Source organism: Oncorhynchus clarkii, chromosome 10, assembly GCF_045791955.1.
Source record: "Oncorhynchus clarkii lewisi isolate Uvic-CL-2024 chromosome 10, UVic_Ocla_1.0, whole genome shotgun sequence".
In the NCBI taxonomy this organism is placed as follows: Eukaryota; Metazoa; Chordata; class Actinopteri; order Salmoniformes; family Salmonidae; genus Oncorhynchus; species Oncorhynchus clarkii.
This window is the reverse complement of record NC_092156.1, coordinates 67,448,674-67,471,376: the sequence shown is the minus strand read 5'-3', so window position 1 is coordinate 67,471,376 and position 22,703 is coordinate 67,448,674. Positions and strand designations below refer to the sequence as shown.

General features: G+C 47.8%; 1 protein-coding gene across 5 annotated transcripts in view; it reads right to left on the bottom strand.

The window, feature by feature from the left end:
* LOC139419032 (type II inositol 3,4-bisphosphate 4-phosphatase-like) overlaps window positions 1–22,703 on the bottom strand; it is a 218,981-nt gene that overhangs the window by 140,346 nt on the left and 55,932 nt on the right. For 4 of the 5 annotated variants that reach the window (XM_071168887.1, XM_071168888.1, XM_071168884.1 and 1 more), the window contains one exon: window positions 7,249–7,328. Coding sequence is in view for 2 of the 5 variants with exons in the window: in XM_071168884.1 (XP_071024985.1) it covers window positions 7,249–7,328 (80 nt within the window). In the remaining 3 variants the exon portion in view is untranslated. Of the gene's footprint in view, window positions 1–7,248; window positions 7,329–16,013; window positions 16,342–22,703 lie in introns of those variants that run through there. The other variant, XM_071168886.1, reaches the window with a different exon arrangement.

Here is a 22,703-nt window from a genome sequence, read left to right as displayed (position 1 = left end):
AAAACGTTAAACTGGGTCACAGGGTTGCCATCCCCTCTTCTTTTAGAGAGAATAGAGAGAAAATAGAGAGAATAGAGAGAATAGAGAGAATAGAGAGGAGAGAGAGAGAGAGAGAGAGAGAGAGAGAGAGAGAGAGAATATAGAGAGATAATATAGAGAGAGAGAATATATATATAGAGAGAATATATATATAGAGAGAATATATATATATATATATATGAGAATAGAGAGAGAGAGAGAGAATAGAGAGAGAGAGAGAGAGAGAGAGAGAGAGAGAGAGAGAGAGAGAGAGAGAGAGAGAGAGAGAGAGAGAGAGAGAGAGAGAAAGAGAGAGAGAGAAAGAGAGAGAGAGAGTAGAGAACAGAGCGAATAGAGAGAGAATAGAGAGAGAGAATAGAGAGAGAGAATAGAGAGAGAGAGGGTGAGAGTGAGAGCCATGTTAAACATGTCAGAGACTTCCTGTAATGCAGCTGCAGGTAAGGTGTAAAGACACGAGGCCAGTTTCCCGAACACCGATTAAACCTAGTCCTTGACTGTAAAGCATGTTAAGTGTTTTGTCTGCACAGAGTTTACAGTGTTGCATTGAGAGTTACATTAGCAAACAGTTCTGCACTGTAAACACAACAGAAAGTGCTTTTTGTCCAGGACTAGTGTCCTGACAGCTAATGGACAAACCGAATGGTCTGGCAGGATTTGAGGTAGCTTCCTGTTGTCTATTTGGTAAGTTGGAATGTGAATTCAAACCTTTCAAACATTTGTTTTGGTTGTTGGAGACAGAGAATAGCACGTTATTAGCATATTAGCGCTTTCAGTTTTAAATTTATGCAAAACACACTGCTGTGAATTGGTAGTGTGTGTGTGTGTGTGTGTGTGTGTGTGTGTGTGTGTGTGTGTGGTGTGTTTTGACAGGGTGAACACCAGGCTTCCTCTCTGAAACGGTGATAACTTCTCCCCTGTGTACACAACCAGGGATACATTATTGAAAGGGCCTGGGTTGCAACGTCTTTGTTGCTGTTTACATCCTGTTTCCGTTGCTATTTTCAAGTCCCCATCTCGACTTGACTAGCCTACATCAGGTCTTTACAGGAAGCTGACCTTAACCAGGTTGAAAATGGCCCTCGCTTTTGAAACAACAATATCTATGACCAAAGTTCTACAAACTATGAACACAGGAAGTGCATTACAAATCGCCTCTTTAGAAACAACTTAAAAAGAGAAGATCCAACCAAACACTGCTATGGACAGCATACATAAACTATAGCAGTCAACTGAACATATGAGCCTAGCCAGGAGAAATCAGATATCGAACAACATCTAATCTAAACGGCCGTTTAGACCAAAGCACGGTTCTTGGAAGCCCCTGAAGAGTAATGTCGGTGGTTGAACTATCACCATCATACACAGCAGCCTGACCCTATGGTAACAGACAGACAGGAAGTGATTAAGTACAATGCTACAACGTGTTATGGGTCAAAGGTCATACGACTTCCGCCTTCCAGCCTGGCACTAACAACCGATTAAGTGGTCTGGGATGGGGGAAGAAATCACCATACATCAAAATGCCATAAGTGCTTCAGTGTGTGTGTGTGTGTGTGTGTGTGTGTGTGTGTGTGTGTGTGTGTGTGTGTGTCACAGGGGTTGTCAATGGCGACAGAAGGAGCAGTGTTGTTAAGGTACAACACAAATCATTTGTAAGGGGAGCCTGTCAAAAAGGCTGTTGTTGTTGTGTGGAGACAAGGACAAGAGGGAGGTGTGGCTGAGGTGTCCGAGAGCATGGCTTTAGGTGAGAAAAGAATGGGGACACAGATGCACTGCCAGTCAAGCACACTCAAACTCACATAGTCAAACTAACTGCGTGCTAGAAAGTTTGGATCGAATAAAAACCTCACCGAGCTCAAGTTAGTCGTCACAAAAGACGAGAATGTCAACGAGAATGTATTTTGTGACGACTTTTGACCTCCATTTGGTCCACAAGTACTTCCGGTATCGTGTGACTCCGTTAATCATCAAATCAGTTTGACTTTCTTCACAAGCCATCTACTCCTTTCTACTCCTTTAGGAAAACAGAATTCATCAAGGTTTCTATACACTGCTATGCTTTTAAAGAATGGGTGAAATATGGCTCCTATAGTAACCTGGTCGAGTCCAACTCGACCGTTTGAATGGAAAGTTGTTATCATTTCACTCAAAGCTATAGACTGCATTTCTCGTCAAACAGAAGTATATGGCTTTCTCATGTTCACCACAGCTAGAACAAAGCAAATCCATTCAGTCCAGAACTAAGGAGTTTTTGCTGTGTTCGCCCTGGCCAGGACACTAAATCAACCAACCCATCGCTTTAAAGGGATAAATCCAAAGTGAGAGAGTGTCCCCACTGTATTTACCGTGGTCAAAACCCACAGGTCATCCAGCTCATCCCTTTAAATCATTGTTGTGCTTGTGCACTCAGCACGCTGTATTGTGGGTTGCTCTCGCCATCACATCAGTGGTTTGTGGAGACAGGGAGGAGACAGGGAGGAGACAGGGAGGAGACAGGGAGGAGACAGGTCCTCACAAGGCACTCTGTTAATGACCTTTACAGTCAGTGGACCTGACACTGTCAAAAAGCTCCAGAAAAGTGACCCAAATCCAACCTGGATGCGCTCCCAGTTCTGACTGGGGGCAAAACAAACGACTTGTGACAAACATTCCAACAAGCCTGACATTAAAAACCTTCCATTTGCTGAGGCTGAGAGAGAGAGAGAGAGAAAGAGAGAGAGGTAGAGAGCGAGAGATGAAATGAAGAAGTAATGAGTGTGAAATAAGAAGCCGTAGGATTTGAGAGCCTGAAGTTCAAATTCAATAGCGTAGACTTCTCCTGTCTATAAAAACATGTCCCTTAGGTGGTGAACTTCATAGAAGTGGAAGGGGAAAACAAACTCCCCCGGTCAAACATCAAATACCAATTTCACATATATATTTGCTTAAGGACCCCGTGTAAATCCAGACCTTATTAAGACGAGAACTACGTCAATGGCGAGCTGGTTTCAAACAGCTCTGAGGGGGGAACAACTGTTCTGTCTTCTGAAAGAAAATTTGTCCAGTTTCTCTCAGTAGAGAAAGGTAGTTAGCGAACTGAGCTACTGCTTGACAATAACCCTCCATACAGCAAACTGTAGACTCCTCTTAACAAGCTGTAGAATACATATGCCTGCTGTTCTCTGTTCTCATAGTCGAAACCAGCGCTGTTGTCTTTGAGCGGCTTGGAGAGTAGGAGAAAATATGAATCACTGGCTTGAACCCAACAACAGAGGATGGATCACAAAGACTCATGGCTGCTTTCGCCTTTGAAAATCCCTCCTCAGTGGATGAGCTACCAAACCAAACAGCATATTGGAGAGAGAGCGCGTGAGAGAGCGCGTGAGAGAGCGCGTGAGAGCGTGTGAGAGAGCGTGAGAACGAGAGAGAGAGAGAGAGAGAGAGAGAGAGAGAGAGAGAGAGAGAGAGAGAGAGAGAGAGAGAGAGAGATATGCAAATGAGAGTATGCGTGCACAAGAGTAAATTTCCATAGGGAGACATGAGGAAACAAGAATCTGGGCCATCCTATCAGACAACAACATAACACCACCTGACTGGTATACCAAGGCATTAGGTCTCCAGAGGACTACAGTAGCAGCCTTGTATTCCACTGTATAGAATAGACTTTCAGTTGTGGGCCATTCTGCCTTGACCATCAACATTACCACCACATCCTCAAGGGCGTATCTGTTGACCAAATAAAATGACTTCCTCCTAAAGTTGCCCATTGCGAGATCAACCCGGGGATGAAGAAAGTAACACTGATATTTCTAAACTCTTTCAAAAGCTAAAGAGTTGTAATTTGAGAGAGTTTTAAACTTGAGAGGTAAAATGGCCACAAAGAACATCCCAAAACCTCCAACCCATACACCAATAGGCCTCCACCACCGCAACAGACTCAAATTAAATTTAAAGGGTAGTGTAGATGAGCCCCCAGTTGTTGCCCAGTCTCTCTTTCTGTTGGGGATTAAAGGAACTTTCCTAGGTTGTGTGTGTTCTTTCATCCCTCGTTCAGTGCAATTAGAAAATGACACTCCGCAGGGCGTGTGTGTGTGTGTGTGTGTGTGTGTGTGCTCGCAACTCGGTGGGCCAAACACTAAGACAACACAGTCAATGTTCTCCCTCCACTTTACGGGAACACATTGCCGCAGAGTACCCTTTTAGCTTGTAAAAAGCACCACTATGACGTCCCCCCTTTCATCAGAATCAGCATTATCAAACGGATCAATCATTGGGCCTTGGCTGGTGTTTGTTTGCAGTACAGTGGACGCGCTCAGACACAAGCTCACACACAAGCTCACACACAAGCTCACACACAAGCTCACACACACACACCAGCCAGGTCACTCAAGATCCACTTCGAAATTAGACATCACTCCAGGTACCCAGGACGTCGGGAGATGCCTTCAAAACCGGGCACTACGGGCAACAGTGAGCACTATTACCATCAAGTCTGCTTGGGCGTTGTGAACAGTGGTTGTGGCTGATGGGCTATCCCAAACCTTAACAATTCGGAATTAATGGCTAAACTTAACCATGGAGTTGTTTTTGTTTTAACCCTCTCCCAAACCTGAACTATTAACCTCTTAACTTAACCATTTGGAATTAATGTAACTTAACCAGCCGCAAGGCCTTGCCGATAGCAGCGGAGCAACTCAGACTGTCCAAAACACGTCAACATTTGACATTTGAAGCAATTTCGAAATTTGATGTTTGGACAAACATTGTCAAACGTCGGAATCTGAAGTCAAATTGGCCAAACTGTGAGATCTTGTTGCACAGAAAGACAGACGTATAGAAAGACAGACACACAGACATGTATAGAAAGACAGACACACACCAGCTGCATAATCTCCCTCCCTCGTGGCGGCGAGTAGCGCTGTCAATCATACCAGTGACAATTATGGCCAGGGACCCGTGCTCACCTTCAGGAAATGAGAAAGAATAACGGAGCGAGGGAAAAGAACGACGGAAGAGAAAAAGAGAGAGTGAAAAAGGGCAGACAGAAGAGCCAAAGAGACTGAGAAATAAACCCATTTTCAGTGAAACACCCACAGTCTGTCTGATTATGCTGAAGTAGCAGCAGTAGCAGCAGCAGCAGCAGTAGCAGGAGCAGCAACAGTAGTTGCAGTAGCAGCCAAGCCAGGCTTATAATTGCATCTCAGTAGCTAGACTGTTGACTTTCTTTTCTCACCAGCTTTTTTTTCATTCCCATGACACACATGCATGCTTGGTATGGGGGTGTTCTGTGCTCTAACAGGTGTCTTTATTCCCATGGGAACTACCTCTCTGACCTCCCATCATCCTCCAGGTGCTCTCTCTCGCTCTCTCTTTCTTTATCCTTTGTCTCTGACTATTTTCTCTCTGTCTGTCTCTCCGTCAGTCTCTTTTAATCACTCTCTCAATCTCTTTGCCTTACCACACCTCTGATACCATGTAATTGACCAGCTAACAAAACTGTGCATTGTCTAGCCCTGGGTTGTCTGGCAAATAGGGCAGACAACTACTTGCATCATTCCAATACCATGGTTGCTAAGGCCCTTGGATTTTAACAATATACAGAAAAATACAGACGTTTGAAGGTCCAACAACTGAAGAGTTAGTCTTACTTTAAAGCCTGCAGATAGAAAAAGAATAACACCAGCCTCCAAACGTCAGGACAAGGAAACAGACAAGATCAGTTAAAAGGTAAGATCAAGAGATAAAAACAAGTTCTATTGAAGAGTTAGTCTTACTTTAAAGTCCATGTGTAGAAAATACAGCTACCCACATCTATTCAAAAATATTTTACTTTAACCTCCAACGGTTAGGAGGGAAACAAACAAGAGCGCAAAGAGATCAGCACTGGCCTTCAACCATCAATTACCGATCAAAGAAAACCATTAAGAGCAGTGCAAAGGCATTCAGGGTCTGAGAGTTGAGAAATAAATGAATAAAGAAAGAAAGAGAAAGGAGTTGAGAAAGAGGAGAGAGGTAGAATTGAGAAAGAGGAGAGAGAGGTAGAATTGAGAAAGAGGAGAGAGGTAGATTTGAGAAAGAGGAGAGAGGTATAGTTGAGAAAGAGGAGAGAGGTAGAGTTGAGAAAGAGGAGAGAGGTAGAATTGAGAAAGAGGTAGAGTGGTAGAGTTGAGAAAGAGGTAGAGCGGTAGAGTTGAGAAAGAGGTAGAGTGGTAGAGTTGAGAAAGAGGAGAGAGGTAGAGTTGAGAAAGAGGTAGAGTTGAGAAAGAGGTAGAGTTGAGAAAGAGGTAGAGTTGAGAAAGAGGTAGAGTTGAGAAAGAGGTAGAGTTGAGAAAGAGGTAGAGTTGAGAAAGAGGAGAGAGGTAGAGTTGAGCAAGTGGTAGAGTTGAGAAAGAGGAGAGTTGAGAAAGAAGAAAGAGGTAGAATTGAGAAAGAGGAGAGAGGTAGTTGAGAAAGAGGAGAGTTGAGAAAGAGGAGAGTTGCGAAAGAGGAGAGTTGCGAAAGAAGAGAGTTGCGAAAGAGGAGAGTTGCGAAAGAGGAGAGTTGCGAAAGAGGAGAGTTGCGAAAGAGGAGAGAGGTAGAGTTGAGAAATAGGAGAGAGGTAGAGTTGAGAAGAGGAAAGAGGTAGAATTGAGAAAGAGGAGAGAGGTAGTTGAGAAAGAGGAGAGTTGAGAAAGAGTTGAGAAAGAGGAGAGAGAAAGAGTTGAGAAAGAGGAGAGAGGTAGAGTTGAGAAAGAGGAGAGAGGTAGAGTTGCGAAAGAGGAGAGAGGTAGAGTTGAGAAAGAGGAGAGAGGTAGAGTTGCGAAAGAGGAGAGAGGTAGAGTTGCGAAAGAGGTAGCGTTGCGAAAGAGGTAGCGTTGCGAAAGAGGTAGCGTTGCGAAAGAGGTAGCGTTGCGAAAGAGGTAGCGTTGCGAAAGAGGTAGCGTTGCGAAAGAGGTAGATTTGAGAAAGAGGTAGATTTGAGAAAGAGGTAGAGTTGCGAAAGAGGTAGAGTTGCGAAAGAGGTAGAGTTGCGAAAGAGGTAGAGTTGCGAAAGAGGTAGAGTTGCGAAAGAGGTAGAGTTGCGAAAGAGGTAGCGTTGAGAAAGAGGTAGCGTTGCGAAAGAGGTAGCGTTGCGAAAGAGGTAGCGTTGCGAAAGAGGAGAGAGGTAGAGTTGAGAAAGAGGAGAGAGGTAGAGTTGAGAAAGAGGAGAAAGGTAGAGTTGAGAAAGAGGAGAGAGCAATGTTCACTCACCTTAGATTGAGGGTCAGCTGATCGTCCTTTGACCTCAGCAGGTCGCTAACGGAGAACGTAGCGCTGCCCAGGAAACTGCTCTGTGGACAGAGAACAAAGACAGCAGTCAGGCGTTAGAATGCTAGTTTAGTAGCATACATCAAGTCAGTTAACAGCCCATCATTAGCATGATGATAGCATTCAAGTCATCTTACAGCTAATTACCATTTGTATTGAAATCCGAATGGACATTTACTGATACTGCTGGCGCCCTATAGGTGAGTGCATTACGCTCCTGCCAAGAGGTCGACCTTTATGGCACAGGTGGTAGTGTGCTTGACCCTCAGAGTTGCGGGTTCAAGCTGCACTCTGACTGCCCTGCCTACATTGCTACAAAATCCTAAATGTATTCAAAGCACACCGGAGTAGGCTGCAATATATCAACAACCTTTGCTGTGCCCTTTGGAAGCACAGAAACAGGTGAAAAAAACTATTGCGAACCCACCCAACAGCAAACTCAACCTCTGCCTTGCTGTAAAGCAAGCCTCTCCAATTAAAAAAAGGGACAATCTGCAGTTACTACATCCATTAAATGAATGATATATATCCCATTGATTCTGGAAGAATATAACTGCTAAAAGCCTCATGAGCTTAGTTCAGCTGCTGTACCCCATCAGAACCCAAAATATAAGCTTGTTTTACTCTATTCTCTCGTGGACAGACTACCAATATATCTGTGGTAGATCTATCATGACAGAACGGGGAGAGGGAGATACCGAGCAACATCCGTTCCGGTGTTTGGGTTTTTCGTCACTTGTTATTTGGACACATTTTGCAGGTGTTATCATCTTTTAAATCTCCGAAGGGAAGGGGATATTCGGCCCACAGACTTGCCAGTAACTTGCAAAGATCTCCTCGTTCTGGTTCCCCTCTTCGTTCTAGCATCTCTTCTCTTAACACGTATGGACCCAGAACTGAGCAGCTGACCACTTACATGAGACTTTAGTTTGTAAAACAAAGTAAACGTAAACAAACACTATTTGAGAGTGGTTACATTTCTCCAGCCGCATTCCTCGGCTTTTACCGAAACAGGGGCGGGGATCGACTGTGTTATTATTTCAACATTGCCCCTTTAAAAACACCATTGTTCTAAAACAAGACCAGGCCTAGACTTTCGACTCCATTTATACAGAGAACATCCCCAGTCAAAGGGGTTTCAGACCAAGCAAGCTCATGGACGCACACACAATGCTGAGGACACCCAGGTGCTGCAAGCTTGATGTGCATACACACTGACATGCACCTCATCCCGTTCTCTCTCACACCCGTCTACCTGACACACACTTCCACACTGTTTGCCTTACAGACACTCACTCTCTTTGTTACATTAGAGCAGGTGGGCACCGAGCTCACCACGCCAAGAGATGCTCTACCACGCACGCACGCACGCACGCACGCACGCACGCACGCACGCACGCACGCACGCACGCACGCACGCACGCACACGCACGCACGCACACACACACACACACACACACACACCTCAAAGACAGCCTGAGTAAAAACAAAGGCCAACCCCCTCGATAATTCATCCACAATGAATTAATAACTCTATTCTTATGTAGATAATGAGGCTAACAGTGTGTGAGTGTGTGTGTGTCTTTTTCACTGTCTCAGATCCTGTGGTATTGGGACTCTACTTGTCTGCCACTCACGGCCTTTGTGTTAAACGCTGAACCTTTTCTGCTGAGCCTTTAGTTTAGCATTTAGTCTCAATGCTCTCAATTACAAACAGACTGGAACATGTCAGAGAAAAGTACAGAGAAAATACATCTAAGACATCTGTTCATCTCATAGTTCTACTAAGAGATCTGTTCATCTCATAGATCTACTAAGACATCTGTTCATCTCATAGTTCTACTAAGACATCTGTTCATCTCATAGTTCTACTAAGACTTCTGTTCATCTCATAGTTCTACTAAGACATTTGTTCATTTCATAGTTCTACTAAGACATCTGTTCATCTCATAGTTCAATTAAGCAAAAGTTTTCAATATCTCCTTCAGTGATTCACAATGCTAGCAAATAAAATCTACTTGTCATGTTGACTGCCTGTGAGCATTTAACGATCTGTATTATTCTCTTAAATCTTCTTACATATCCATATATGCGTATTGAACTATTAAATAATAAACATTTTAGTCATTTACCAGACTCTCTTATCCAGATCCTTGATATTAACTTCTTAAAACAATGCCATATAGCTTAGTAGAGGGTTTTTAAGACAATAGTGTTAAAATGTTAATGGCCATTACACAGGGCACATACTGTATCAGTAACCCCTCATACGATTGGACCCTGTCGTCATGGAGGCAGGAGTTCCTCATCTGTCATCAGCACTGGTCCCCTGTCACACGGCAGGGTTTTAATGACAGGGTCAAATGTCCTATGATATCCCCAGGTGGATAAGCGTGTGTGGACAGGAAGAGACAAATACAGAGAAAGAGCGAGAGGAGAGAATGCCCCCAGAGCTGCCATTCCTACTATAGCGTGCCACGGGACAAGCTCAGGACAGCTCTTAGCCAGCCACGCTGACCCTGTATACGGTTCCTAGTTTAGATGTAATGAGATATCGATTTGGGTTGACATCAACTTTTGTTCAAGTCTTGCATTTTGTTATCCCTCCCTCCCTACCTCCCGACCTCCCTCCCTCCCTCCCTCCCTCCCGTATAATTTGAGTGCATTCTCTGTCTCCCTACAACTCTTTCCTTCTACAACTCTCTCCCCCTACCACCCTCTCTCTCTCTCTCCCCCTACCACCCTCTCTCTCTCTCTCTCTCTCCCTACCACCCTCTCTCTCTCTCCCCCAACCACCCTCTCTCTCTCTCTCTCCCCCTACCACCCTCTCTCCCCCAACCACCCTCTCTCTCTCTCCCCCAACCACCCTCTCTCTCTCTCTCCCACAACCACCCTCTCTCTCTCTCCCCCAACCACCCTCTCTCTCGCTCTCCCCCAACCACCCTCTCTCTCTCTCTCTCTCTCTAACACCCTCTCTCTCCCTACCACCCTCTCTCTCTCTCCCCCCCTACCACCCTCTCTCTCTCTCTCTCTCTCTCTCCCTACCACCCTCTCTCTCCCCCTACCACCCTCTCTCTCTCTCTCCCCCTACCACCCTCTCTCTCTCCCTCTCTCCCCCTACCACCCTCTCTCTCCCTCTCTCCCTACCACCCTCTCTCTCTCCCCATACCACCCTCTCTCTCTCTCTCCCCCTACCACCCTCTCTCTCTCTCTCCCCCACCACCCTCTCTCTCTTTCCCCCTCTCTCTCCCTACCACCCTCTCTCTCCCCCTACCACCCTCTCTCCCCCTACCACCCTCTCTCCCCCACCACCCTCTCTCCCCCTACCACCCTCTCTCCCCCTACCACCCTTTCTCTCTCTCCCCCTACCACCCTCCCTCTCTCTCTCTCCCCCTACCACCCTCCCCCTCTCTCTCTCTCCCCCTACCACCCTCTCTCCCCCTCTCCCTCTACCACCCTCTCTCCCCCTACCACCCTCTCTCCCCCTACCACCCTCTCTCTCTCGCTCTCTCTCTCACTCCCTACCACCCTCTCTCTCTCTCTCCCCCTAACACCCTCTCTCTCTCTCTCTCCCCCACTACCCTCACTCCCCCCCACTACCCTCTCTACCCCTACCACCCTCTCTCTCTCGCTCTCTCTCTCACTCCCTACCACCCTCTCTCTCACTCCCCCTACCACCCTCTCTCTCCCCCTACCACCCTCTCTCTCTCTCCTCCTACCACCCTCCCTCTCTCTCTCTCTCTCCCCCTACCACCCTCTCTCTCTCCCCCTACCACCCTCTCCCCCTACCACCCTCTCTCTTTCTCCCCCTACCACCCTCTCTCTTTCTCCCCCTACCACCTTCTCTCTTTCTCCCCCTACCACCTTCTCTCCCCCTACCACCTTCTCTCCCCCTACCACCCTCCCTCTCTCTCTCCCCCTACCACCCTCTCTCTCTCCCTCTCTCCCCCTACCACCCTCTCTCTCCCTCTCTCCCTACCACCCTCTCTCTCTCCCCATACCACCCTCTCTCTCTCTCTCCCCCTACCACCCTCTCTCTCTCTCCCCCACCACCCTCTCTCTCTTTCCCCCTCTCTCTCCCTCCCCCTACCACCCTCTCTCCCCCTACCACCCTCTCTCCCCCACCACCCTCTCTCCCCCTACCACCCTCTCTCCCCCTACCACCCTTTCTCTCTCTCCCCCTACCACCCTCCCTCTCTCTCTCTCCCCCTACCACCCTCCCCCTCTCTCTCTCTCCCCCTACCACCCTCTCTCTCTCTCTCTCTCCCCCTACCACCCTCTCTACCCCTCTCCCTCTACCACCCTCTCTCCCCCTACCACCCTCTCTCCCCCTACCACCCTCTCTCTCTCGCTCTCTCTCTCACTCCCTACCACCCTCTCTCTCTCTCCCCCTAACACCCTCTCTCTCTCTCTCTCCCCCACTACCCTCACTCCCCCCCACTACCCTCTCTCCCCCTACCACCCTCTCTCTCTCACTCTCTCTCTCTCCCCCTACCACCCTCTCTCTCCCCCTACCACCCTCTCTCTCTCTCCTCCTACCACCCTCCCTCTCTCTCTCTCCCCCTACCACCCTCTCTCTCTCCCCCTACCACCCTCTCTCTTTCTCCCCCTACCACCCTCTCTCTTTCTCCCCCTACCACCTTCTCTCCCCCTACCACCCTCCCTCTCTCTCTCCCCCTACCACCCTCCCGCTCTCCCTACCACCCTCCCTCTCTCTCTCTCCCCCTACCACCCTCTCTCTCTACCCCTACCACCCTCTCTACCACCCTCTCTCTCTACCCCTACCACCCTCTCTCTCTCCCCCTACCACCCTCTCTCTTTCTCCCCCTACCACCCTCTCTCTCCCTCCCCCACCACCCCCTCTCTCTTTCCCCCACCACCCTCTCTCCCCCTACCACCCTCTCTCTCCCCCACCACCCTCTCTCCCCCTACCACCCTCTCTCTCCCCCTTACCACCCTCTCTCCCCCTACCACCCTCTCTCTCTCACCCTACCACCCTCCCTCGCTCACCCTACCACCCTCCCCCTCTCTCTCTCCCCCTACCACCCTCCCTCTCTCTCTCTCCCCCTACCACCCTCCCTCTCTCTCTCTCCCCCTACCACCCCTCTCTCTCTCTCTCTCCCCCCCTACCACCCTCTCTCTCTCTCTCTCTCCCCCTACCACCCTCTCTCTCTCTCTCTCTCCCCCTACCACCATCTCTCCCCCTACCACCCTCTCTCCCCCTACCACCCCCTCTCTCTCTCTCACTCCCTACCACCCTCTCTCTCTCTCTCCCCCTACCACCCTCTCTCTCCCCCTACCACCCTCTCTCCCCCCTACCACCCTCTCTCCACTTACTACCCTCTCTCCCCCTACCACCCTCTCTCGCTCTCCCCCTACCACCCTCCCTCTCTCTCTCTCCCCCTCAACCCTCCCTCTCTCTCTCTCCCCCTCAACCCTCCCTCTCTCCCCCTACCACCCTCCCTCTCTCTCCCCCTACCACCCTCTCTCTCTCTCCCCCTACCACCCTCTCTCTTTCTCCCCCTACCACCCTCTCTCTTTCTCCCCCTCTCCCCCCTACCACCCCCTCTCTCTCTCCCCCTACCACCCTCCCTCTCTCTCCCCCTACCACCCTCCCTCTCTCTCCCCCTACCACCCTCCCTCTCTCTCCCCCTACCACCCTCCCTCTCTCTCCCTCCCCCTACCACCCTCCCTCTCTCTCCCCCTACCACCCTCCCTCTCTCTCCCCCTACCACCCTCTCTCTCTCTCTCCCCCTACCACCCTCTCTCTCCCTACCACCCTCTCTCTCTCTCTCTCCCCACCACCCTCTCTCTCACTCTCCCCACCACCCTCTCTCTCACTCTCCCCACCACCCTCTCTCTCTCTCCCCCCACCACCCCCTCTCTCTCTCTCTCCCCCCACCACCCCCTCTCTCTCTCTCCCCCCCCCTACCACCCCCTCTCTCTCTCTCCCCCCCCCTACCACCCCCTCTCTCTCTCCCCCTACCACCCTCCCTCTCTCTCCCCCTACCACCCTCCCTCTCTCTCCCCCTACCACCCTCCCTCTCTCTCCCCCTACCACCCTCCCTCTCTCTCCCCCTACCACCCTCCCTCTCTCTCCCCCTACCACCCTCCCTCTCTCTCCCCCTACCACCCTCTCCCCCTACCACCCTCTCCCCCTCTCCCCCTACCACCCTCTCTCTTTCTCCCCCTACCACCCTCTCTCTTTCTCCCCCTACCACCCTCTCTCTTTCTCCCCCTACCACCCTCTCTCTTTCTCCCCCTACCATCCTCTCTCTTTCTCCCCCTACCACCCTTTCTCTTTCTCCCCCTACCACCCTCTCTCGCTCTCCCCCTACCACCCTCTCTCTCTCTCTCTCTCCCCCCTACCACCCTCTCTCCCTCTCTCTCTCTCTCCCCCCACCACCCCCTCTCTCTCTCTCCCCCCCCACCACCCCCTCTCTCTCTCCCCCCACCACCCTCTCTCTCTCTCCCCCACCACCCTCTCTCTCCCCCCACCACCCTCTCTCTCCCCTACAACTCTCTCCTTCTCTCCCTCCCCTATAACTCTCTCTCTATCATTCTCTCCCCATCACACTCACTCTCCTTCAGCTTGTCCCACTCTTCGCCCTGAGCAGTCCTCCTGTATCTGATAAAAAAGGGCACATCCTGTCTGCTGACCTTTGATCCATTATTTCTCTCCAGAGCCTTTTCCTGAAAACACACACACACACACACACACACACACACACACACACACACACACACACACACACACACACACACACACACACACACACACACACACACACACTTACACACTTACACACACACACACACACACACACACACACACACACACAGAGAACAACACCACACTGCTACAGCCCAGAGCCCTGTGGGCTCCTGACAGCCATACACTGAACCATTCTTCTAACACAGCACCCTGCTACACAGAACCCAACACAAGGCCAAAGACCTGTGGAGACATTTTTCATCCCAAATGGCATCCTTTTCCCTAGTGCACTATTTCTGACCGGGACCAATAAGGCTCGGGGAACACAGCACTCTCAAATGTCTGCACTGTGCACACCAGTCACTAATAAGAGCTGGAATAGGGGGTTTCTCAGAAAAACAGCTTGAGGTTGACCATTATAATATCCCTATGCACTTGTTGCATCCCAAAAGGCACCCTGTTCCCGATATAGTGCACTACTTTTGACCAGAGCACTATCAAAAGTAGTGCACTGAATAGGGTGCTATTTGGAACGCACACTAACGCATGTAGTCATTACCTGGTCCAAAACGAGCCGTCTGGTAAATAGCCACGGATATCCATTCCTTAGCATCTTTTTCTAAGTCTTCACGACTACAGCTTAAAATGTAATGAAGCTCCAGGGAGCTGGAATCTAACACAGGATCAAATAAAATAAGAAGAGACGAAGAGGGAGAAAAGAGAGGGAGACAAATGATGCTCTTCATTCATTCTCTTCCAGCATCAGGGAGGACTGATTATGATGGTCTCACTCCGATCGCTCTCTCTCTCTCTCACTCCCTTTCTCTCGACATCTCTCCTCACTCGTTGCCCCACTCATGTTCAGGGGTAGAAAGAAACTTTATCTATGCTCTCTTTTGCTGTCTTTTGAAAAGGAACACGGCAGCTCACCCATCACCAATCTTGCTAACACACACAAGCACGCGCTCGCACACACACTCTCCTATAAAGAATAGACCAACACACTCGCAAAACAACCCCCCCACTTCTATAAAAACTGCATCACACACTCTGCCCCCCCAGCAGCAAACACACACATCACACACACAGTCACGCCCACCGATCACGCCCACAAATCACGCCCACAAATCACGCCCACAAATCACGCCCACAAAGCACACCCACAAAGCACACCCACAAAGCACACCCACAAAGCACACCCACAAAGCACACCCCAAAATCACACCCACAAATCACACCCACAAATCACACCCACAAATCACACCCACTCCTTCGTCAACAGAAAGTAGCATTGCCAACAGTTTGTCTAGCACACAACGCAACATAAACATGGGCAGGTCAAAGTAGTGTTTGGAGTGCTGAAGGCCAGAGCTTCCCCTCTATTACAGCTGGGCTAAATGGTCTTCCTCCAATACCCTAGTTCTACTGAACCTCCTATACTGGGGGTGACAGAGCATTACCAAATGGGAGAATAACTGTGTGTTGTGGGTCCTGTATGCATTTGCTATACAGATGTATGTGTGTTGTGGGTCCTGTATGCATTTGGTATACAGATGTATGTGTGTTGTGGGTCCTGTATGCATTTGCTATACAGATGTATGTGTGTTGTGGGTCCTGTATGTATTTGGTATACAGATGTATGTGTGTTGTGGGTCCTGTATGCATTTGGTATACAGATGTATGTGTGTTGTGGGTCCTGTATGCATTTGCTATACAGATGTATGTGTGTTGTGGGTCCTGTATGCATTTGGTATACAGATGTATGTGTGTTGTGGGTGGATAGTTGTCCTCCGGTACTCTCCATTACCGCAGGGATTAGTCATAATCATACAACACATGTATTGTAAACTGCACAAAGGCTACACACACCATCAAGCAGGCACAAATGTAATCTAAAACTATACTAACTCTCTGACATGCTTCTGACCACACGCACGCACACACGCACGCACACACCCACACGCAGTAAAGCGAAGAGGAGGAAGCCACTTACATTCCCCCAGTATTGTGGCCAGTCTTCCCCAGACAGAGACAGAGCAAGGCTACAGAGAGGGTTGAGTAGTCCTTCTACTCACTGTTCTCCAGAGTATCCTCCCTTCATATCCTCCGTAGTCTCCTGTAGTCCGCGTAACGTTATATCCGCGCCCCTTTCCCCGCTCCCCTCTGGTGCTTACCAGCAGGTACACACACACACACTCACTCACGAGCAGCACACACACACACTCACACACACTCACTCACACGGCAGCAGCGAAAACTGTCTGAGGACAGACTGAAAGGAAAGAGAGCGACTGCCGCAACCGCTGCTGCTGTGGGCTGCTGCTTGGCGGCTGGAAAGCGACCAGCGAGAAGGAAGGAGGGAGAGGGGGAGGAGGAAGAGAGAGAGGCAACTGGAGAGAAAATGAGAGCATGCAAGAGAGGAGAGAGAGATTCTGAGAGTTTGATGGTGTGGAAGAGAGGAAGAAAGCAAAACAGTCATAGTGAGAGAGAGAGGAAAGAGAGAGAGGAGAGGGGAACGAGAGAGAGAGAGAGAGAGGGGGGGGACGAGAGAAAGAGGGGGGGATGAGAGAGAGAGAGAGAGAGGGGGGGGGACGAGAGAAAGAGGGGGGGGACGAGAGAGAGAGGGGGGGGGGGGGCGAGAGAAAGAGGGGGGGACGAGAGAGAGAGAGGAACGAGAGAGAGAGATTGAGAGTCTGACGGTGTAGAAGAGAGGAAGAAAGCAAAACAGTCAGTGAGAGAGAGAGGAAAGAGAGAGAGGAGAGGGGAACGAGAGAGAGAGAGAGGGGGGGAACGAGAGAGAGAGAGAGGGGGGAACGAGAGAGAGGAACGAGAGAGAGGAACGAGAGAGAGGAACGAGAGAGAGAGAGAGGGGGGAACGAGAGAGAGGAACGAGAGAGAGAGAGAGGAACGAGAGAGAGAGAGAGAGAGAGAACGAGAGAGAGATAGAGGGGAAATAGAGTGAGAGGGCGAGAGAGAGAGGGGGCAAAGGAAAGGGGAGAGAGAGAGAGAGAGGGGGGGGGGGGGGACGAGAGAAAGAGGGGGGGGGGGGCGAGAGAGAGAGAGAGAGGGGGGGGGGGGGGGGCGAGAGAAAGAGGGGGGGGACGAGAGAGAGAGAGGAACGAGAGAGAGAGATTGAGAGTCTGACGGTGTAGAAGAGAGGAAGAAAGCAAAACAGTCAGTGAGAGAGAGAGGAAAGAGAGAGAGGAGAGGGGAACGAGAGAGAGAGAGAGGGGGGGAACGAGAGAGAGAGAGAGGGGGGAACGAGAGAGAGGAACGAGAGAGAGGAACGAGAGAGAGGAACGAGAGAGAGAGAGAGGGGGGAACGAGAGAGAGGAACGAGAGAGAGAGAGAGGAACGAGAGAGAGAGAGAGAGAGAGAGAGAGAGAGAGAGAGAGAGAGAACGAGAGAGAGATAGAGGGGAAATAGAGTGAGAGGGCGAGAGAGAGAGGGGGCAAAGGAAAGGGGAGAGAGAGAGAGAGAGAGAGGGAAAGAAAGCACGTTCACAATCAGTCCACTGACACCCCTATCAGATCACAGCAAAATCACACTCTACTTGAACAGAGCTTTGCTCAATCATGAGGCATCAAATCCAAAGGAGCTGAATAATATTAAGAAATGCTATAGAGAGTAGTATGGAAATCTACCAAAAAACTAATTCAATCCCTTCGACACTTTCCTGGACAAAATGTTTCACTGTAATAGTGAAGGTGTAAACCTCATAGTAGAAAAGCTAAACAGTATATTTGACCTCTCAGCTTCCCTATCAAATCAAAAAAGTTCAAGCAGACAACCTAAGAAAATGAACAACAATGACAAGCGGTTTGATGAAGAATGCAAACCTATCCAACCAAAAACAGAGACCCAGAAAACCTGAGCCTACAGCTTCACTATGGTGAATCACTAAAACAGAAATACACTACGGGAAAAGAAGGAACAGCTCGTCAGAAATCAGCTCAATGTAATTAAAGAATCCATAGACTCTAACCACTTCTGGGAAAATTGGAAAACTCTAAACAAACAACAACACAAAGAGTTATCTATCCAAAACAGAGAAGTATGGATAAACCACTTCCCCAATCTTTTTGGCTCTTTAACAAAGAACAAACTGCAAAAATATATACTGTACATGATCAAATACAAATCCTAGAATCAACTATTAAATACTACCAGAACCCATTGGATTCTCCAATAACCTTGAATGAGTTACAGGACAAAATACAAACCCTCCAACCCTAAAAGGCCTGGGGTGTTGATGGTATCTTAAATGAAATGATCAAATACACAGACCACAAATTCCAATTGGCTATATGTAAACTCTTTAACATCTTCCTCAGCTCTGGCATCTTCCCCAATATTTGGAACCAAGGGCTGATCACTCCAATCCCCAAAATAACTCCCATGGGATATGCGTCAACAGCAACCTTGGGAAAATCCTCTGCATTATCATTAACAGCAGACTTGTACATTTCCTCAGCGAAAACAGTGTACTGAGCAAATGTTGGGCTTTTTACCAAATAACAGACCCCTAATTGACAAACAAACAAACCAAAACAAAGGCAAAGTCTTCTCATGCTTTGTTGATTAAAAAAAAGAAGCTTTTGACTCAATTTGGCATGAGGGTCTGCTACACAAATACATAAAAAGTGGTGTGGGGAAAAAAAACATACGACATTATAAAATCCATGTACACAAACAACAAGTGTGCTGTTAAAATTGGCAAAAAACACACACATTTCTTTCCTCAGGGCCGTTGGGTTGCAGCTTAAGCCCCACCCTCTTCAACATATATATCAAAGAATTGGCGAGGGCACTAGAACAGTCTGCAACACCCGGCCTCACCCTACTACATTCTGAAGTCAAATATCTACTGTTTGCTGATAATCTAGTGCTTCTGTCCCCAACCAAGGAGGGCCTGGAGCAGCTCCTAGATCTTCTGCACAGATTCTGACAGACCTGGGCCCTGACAGACCTGGGCCCTGACAGACCTGGGTCCTGACAGACCTGGGTCCTGACAGACCTGGGCCCTGACAGACCTGGGCCCTGACAGTAAATCTCAGTATGACATAAACAAGGGTGTTAGAAAAAAAAGGTACAGTTCTCAGGACCACAAATACAAATTCCATCTAGACACCTTTGCCCTAGAGCACAAAAAAACTATACATACCTCGGCCTAAACATCAGCTAAACATTGTGGCTGCTGGAATTAACGAGACCCTGGTAACATGGCAAGGGGTATAGCCAAGAGTGGTGCATAGGCACAAGCTCTCACATTCATGTTCTGAAACAACATCCATACGAATGACACAAAGCTTCTGTTGACATCACTTATGACTAATGCAAGACTCACCCAGAAAATACACAAAAACACTTTCACAAGCGCACCAAACATCACAGGCAGACAGAGCTGCACAGACACACCCAACAGACAGAGCTGCACAGACACACCCAACAGACAGAGCTGCACAGACACACCCAACATCACAGGCAGACAGAGTTGCACTGCACAGACACACTCAGAGTCACACACAGGCAGACACAATTACACTGTAGACAGATGGAAAGAAACCTAGAGAGAGACTCACAAACACCCCAACGCATACATGTTTGGCAACAACATACATCCACACTGAGCTCAAGGACAGCGAGCTTGAGTCTGTTGACTGATCTGAGCTCAGGCCTGGTGTGGATTAAACAGGTTTAATGTGCCATGTTACCATGGGAGACAGTAATAACAGCAGAAAGAAAACCACACACACAGCTTATCAACACTCACAGGTACACATATCATAGACAGACAACACACACAAACACACCCTTATGCTGGCCAAATGAGTCAACTAGAGCAGCTTTTAAAATAGACAGCTCCAATACTGGGTCATAGAAAGGTCACCCTGAAAGCACAAAGAGGGAAACTTGTATGGACTGTATACTGATCTCACTGGTTTTATAGAGCCTTTTAACGGAACTTAATGGACTGTGTTGAATATCAGCTGAAATCACTGTGATTAAAAAACATACACACACTTGTTCACTCCTAAACACTTTCATACTGTACATAAACTGGTACTGTTCACAATTTTTTTTTCTCCTGTGTACACACACACACACACACACACACACACACACACACACACACACACCCTGGAGGAGAGGTGTCAAGCTTGAGCGAGCCCATCGTTTCCCTCCCTCTTAGCACGGCTTGTCCTCCCTTCCCCTTTGATCCCATATAACAGGTCAGCCATCAGACTAAGCTCCCCCTTCCCAGCCCCTCTACCGTCCCCATCGCCACGGTTACAGTGCTACAGCGGAGCGTGAATGACATCACAGCATCAACAGTCTTCGTTCTCTGTAGCGTACCGTGTCTGTTTCTGCAGTGTCGGGCTGTTTCCTGACCAGGAGTTCTGACTCAACGATCAGGTATCATTTTACCATATACTTACCTATCCATTTTTCAATTCATATCTGTATCGGTTATGAAAACCCAATTCTGAAGCCTATCAAGGGCCGCAGCTGCAACATGGAATACAACTTATAATAATTCCATTGAGTCTGCCATCACGTACAAGCACAGTTGATCTATGAATTCACATTGCGTCTGATTTAGAAAAAGAGAAAGAATGAAGCCGTTCATTTTTAATACGAGTTATTGGCCGTTACATGGGATAAACAGGCTGCTAATAATAGTGTAGACTATCTTTACTCCCAGACTCCCACTGAGCAGTCTGCCTTCAAACGATTAAATAAGAATTCATTCAAATTAGAAAGAAAAACAGTCTTGTTTCAAAATGCTAGCTGATCAAACCTCTGCCAATCCCAAAGTAACTGAAGATGTGAGTTACTGTGTCAGTGACAGCAACCAAGAAAGACAGCATTCACAGAGAGAGATGCAAATACAGTTGACATTTGAGTCAATTGGATGTGTACCTGTGGATGTATTTCAAGGTCTACCTTCAAACTCAGTGCCTCTTTGCTTGACATCATGGGAAAATCAAAATAAATCAGCCAAGACCTCAGAAAATAAATTGTAACCTCCACAAGTCTGGTTCATCCTTGGGAGGAATTTCCAAACGCCTGAAGGTACCACGTTCATCTGTACAAACAATAGTACGCAAGTATAAACACCATGGGACCACACAGCCGTCATACCGCTCAGGAAGGAGATGCGTTCTGTCTCCTAGAGATGAACATACTTTGGTGCGATAAATTGCAAATGTCTAAGAACAACAGCAAAGGACCTTGTAAAGATGATGAAAGAAAATTATATGGATATATTGAAGTAACATCTCAAGACATCAGTCAGAAAGTTAAAGCTTGGTCGCAAATGGGTCTTCCAAATGGACAATGACCACACGCATACTTCCAAAGTTGTGGCAAAATGGCATAAGGACAACAAAGTCAAGCTATTGGAGTGGCCATCACAAAGCCCTGACCTCAATACTATAGAACATTTGTGGGCAGACCTGACAAAGTGTGTGCGAGCAAGGAGGCCTACAAACCTGACTCAGTTACACCAGCTCTGCCAGGAGGAATGGGCCAAAATTCACCCTACTTATTGTGGGAAGCTTGTGGAAGGCTACCCGAAAAATTTGACCCAAGTTAAACAATTTAAAGGCAATGCTACCAAATACTAATTGAGTGTATGTAAACTTCTGACCCACTGGGAATGTGATGAAAGAAATAAAAGCTGAAATAAATCATTCTCTCTACTATTATTCTGACATTTCACATTCTTAAAATAAAGTAGTGATCCTAACTGACCTAAGACAGGGAATTTTTACTAGGATAAAATGTCAGGAATTGTGAAAAACTGAGTTTAAATGTATTTGGCTAAGGTGTATGTAAACTTCCAACTTCAACTGTATCCCTTCAACTAACACTCAAGTGATTGAGCGAAAAGCTTAAATTGTATGTTTGTCAGAATTAAATGTATGTTTGTGGGGAAATTACCCATGCTAAGACCACAGCCATCTTCAGAAACATATATTTAAAGCCCATGCTAAGACCACAGCCATCTTCAGAAACATATATTTAAAGCCCATGCTAAGACCACAGCCATCTTCAGAAACATATCTTTAAAGCCCATGCTAAGACCACAGCCATCTTCAGAAACACATCTTTAAGCCCATGCTAAGACCACAGCCATCTTCAGAAACACATCTTTAAGCCCATGCTAAGACCACAGCCATCTTCAGAAACATATATTTAAAGCCCATGCTAAGACCACAGCCATCTTCAGAAACATATATTTAAAGCCCATGCTAAGACCACAGCCATCTTCAGAAACATATATTTAAAGCCCATGCTAAGACCACAGCCATCTTCAGAAACACATCTTTAAGCCCATGCTAAGACCACAGCCATCTTCAGAAACATATATTTAAAGCCCATGCTAAGACCACAGCCATCTTCAGAAACATATATTTAAAGCCCATGCTAAGACCACAGCCATCTTCAGAAACATATATTTAAAGCCCATGCTAAGACCACAGCCATCTTCAGAAACACATCTTTAAGCCCATGCTAAGAGCACAGCCATCTTCAGAAACATATATTTAAAGCCCATGCTAAGACCACAGCCATCTTCAGAAACATATATTTAAAGCCCATGCTAAGACCACAGCCATCTTCAGAAACATATATTTAAAGCCCATGCTAAGACCACAGCCATCTTCAGAAACACATC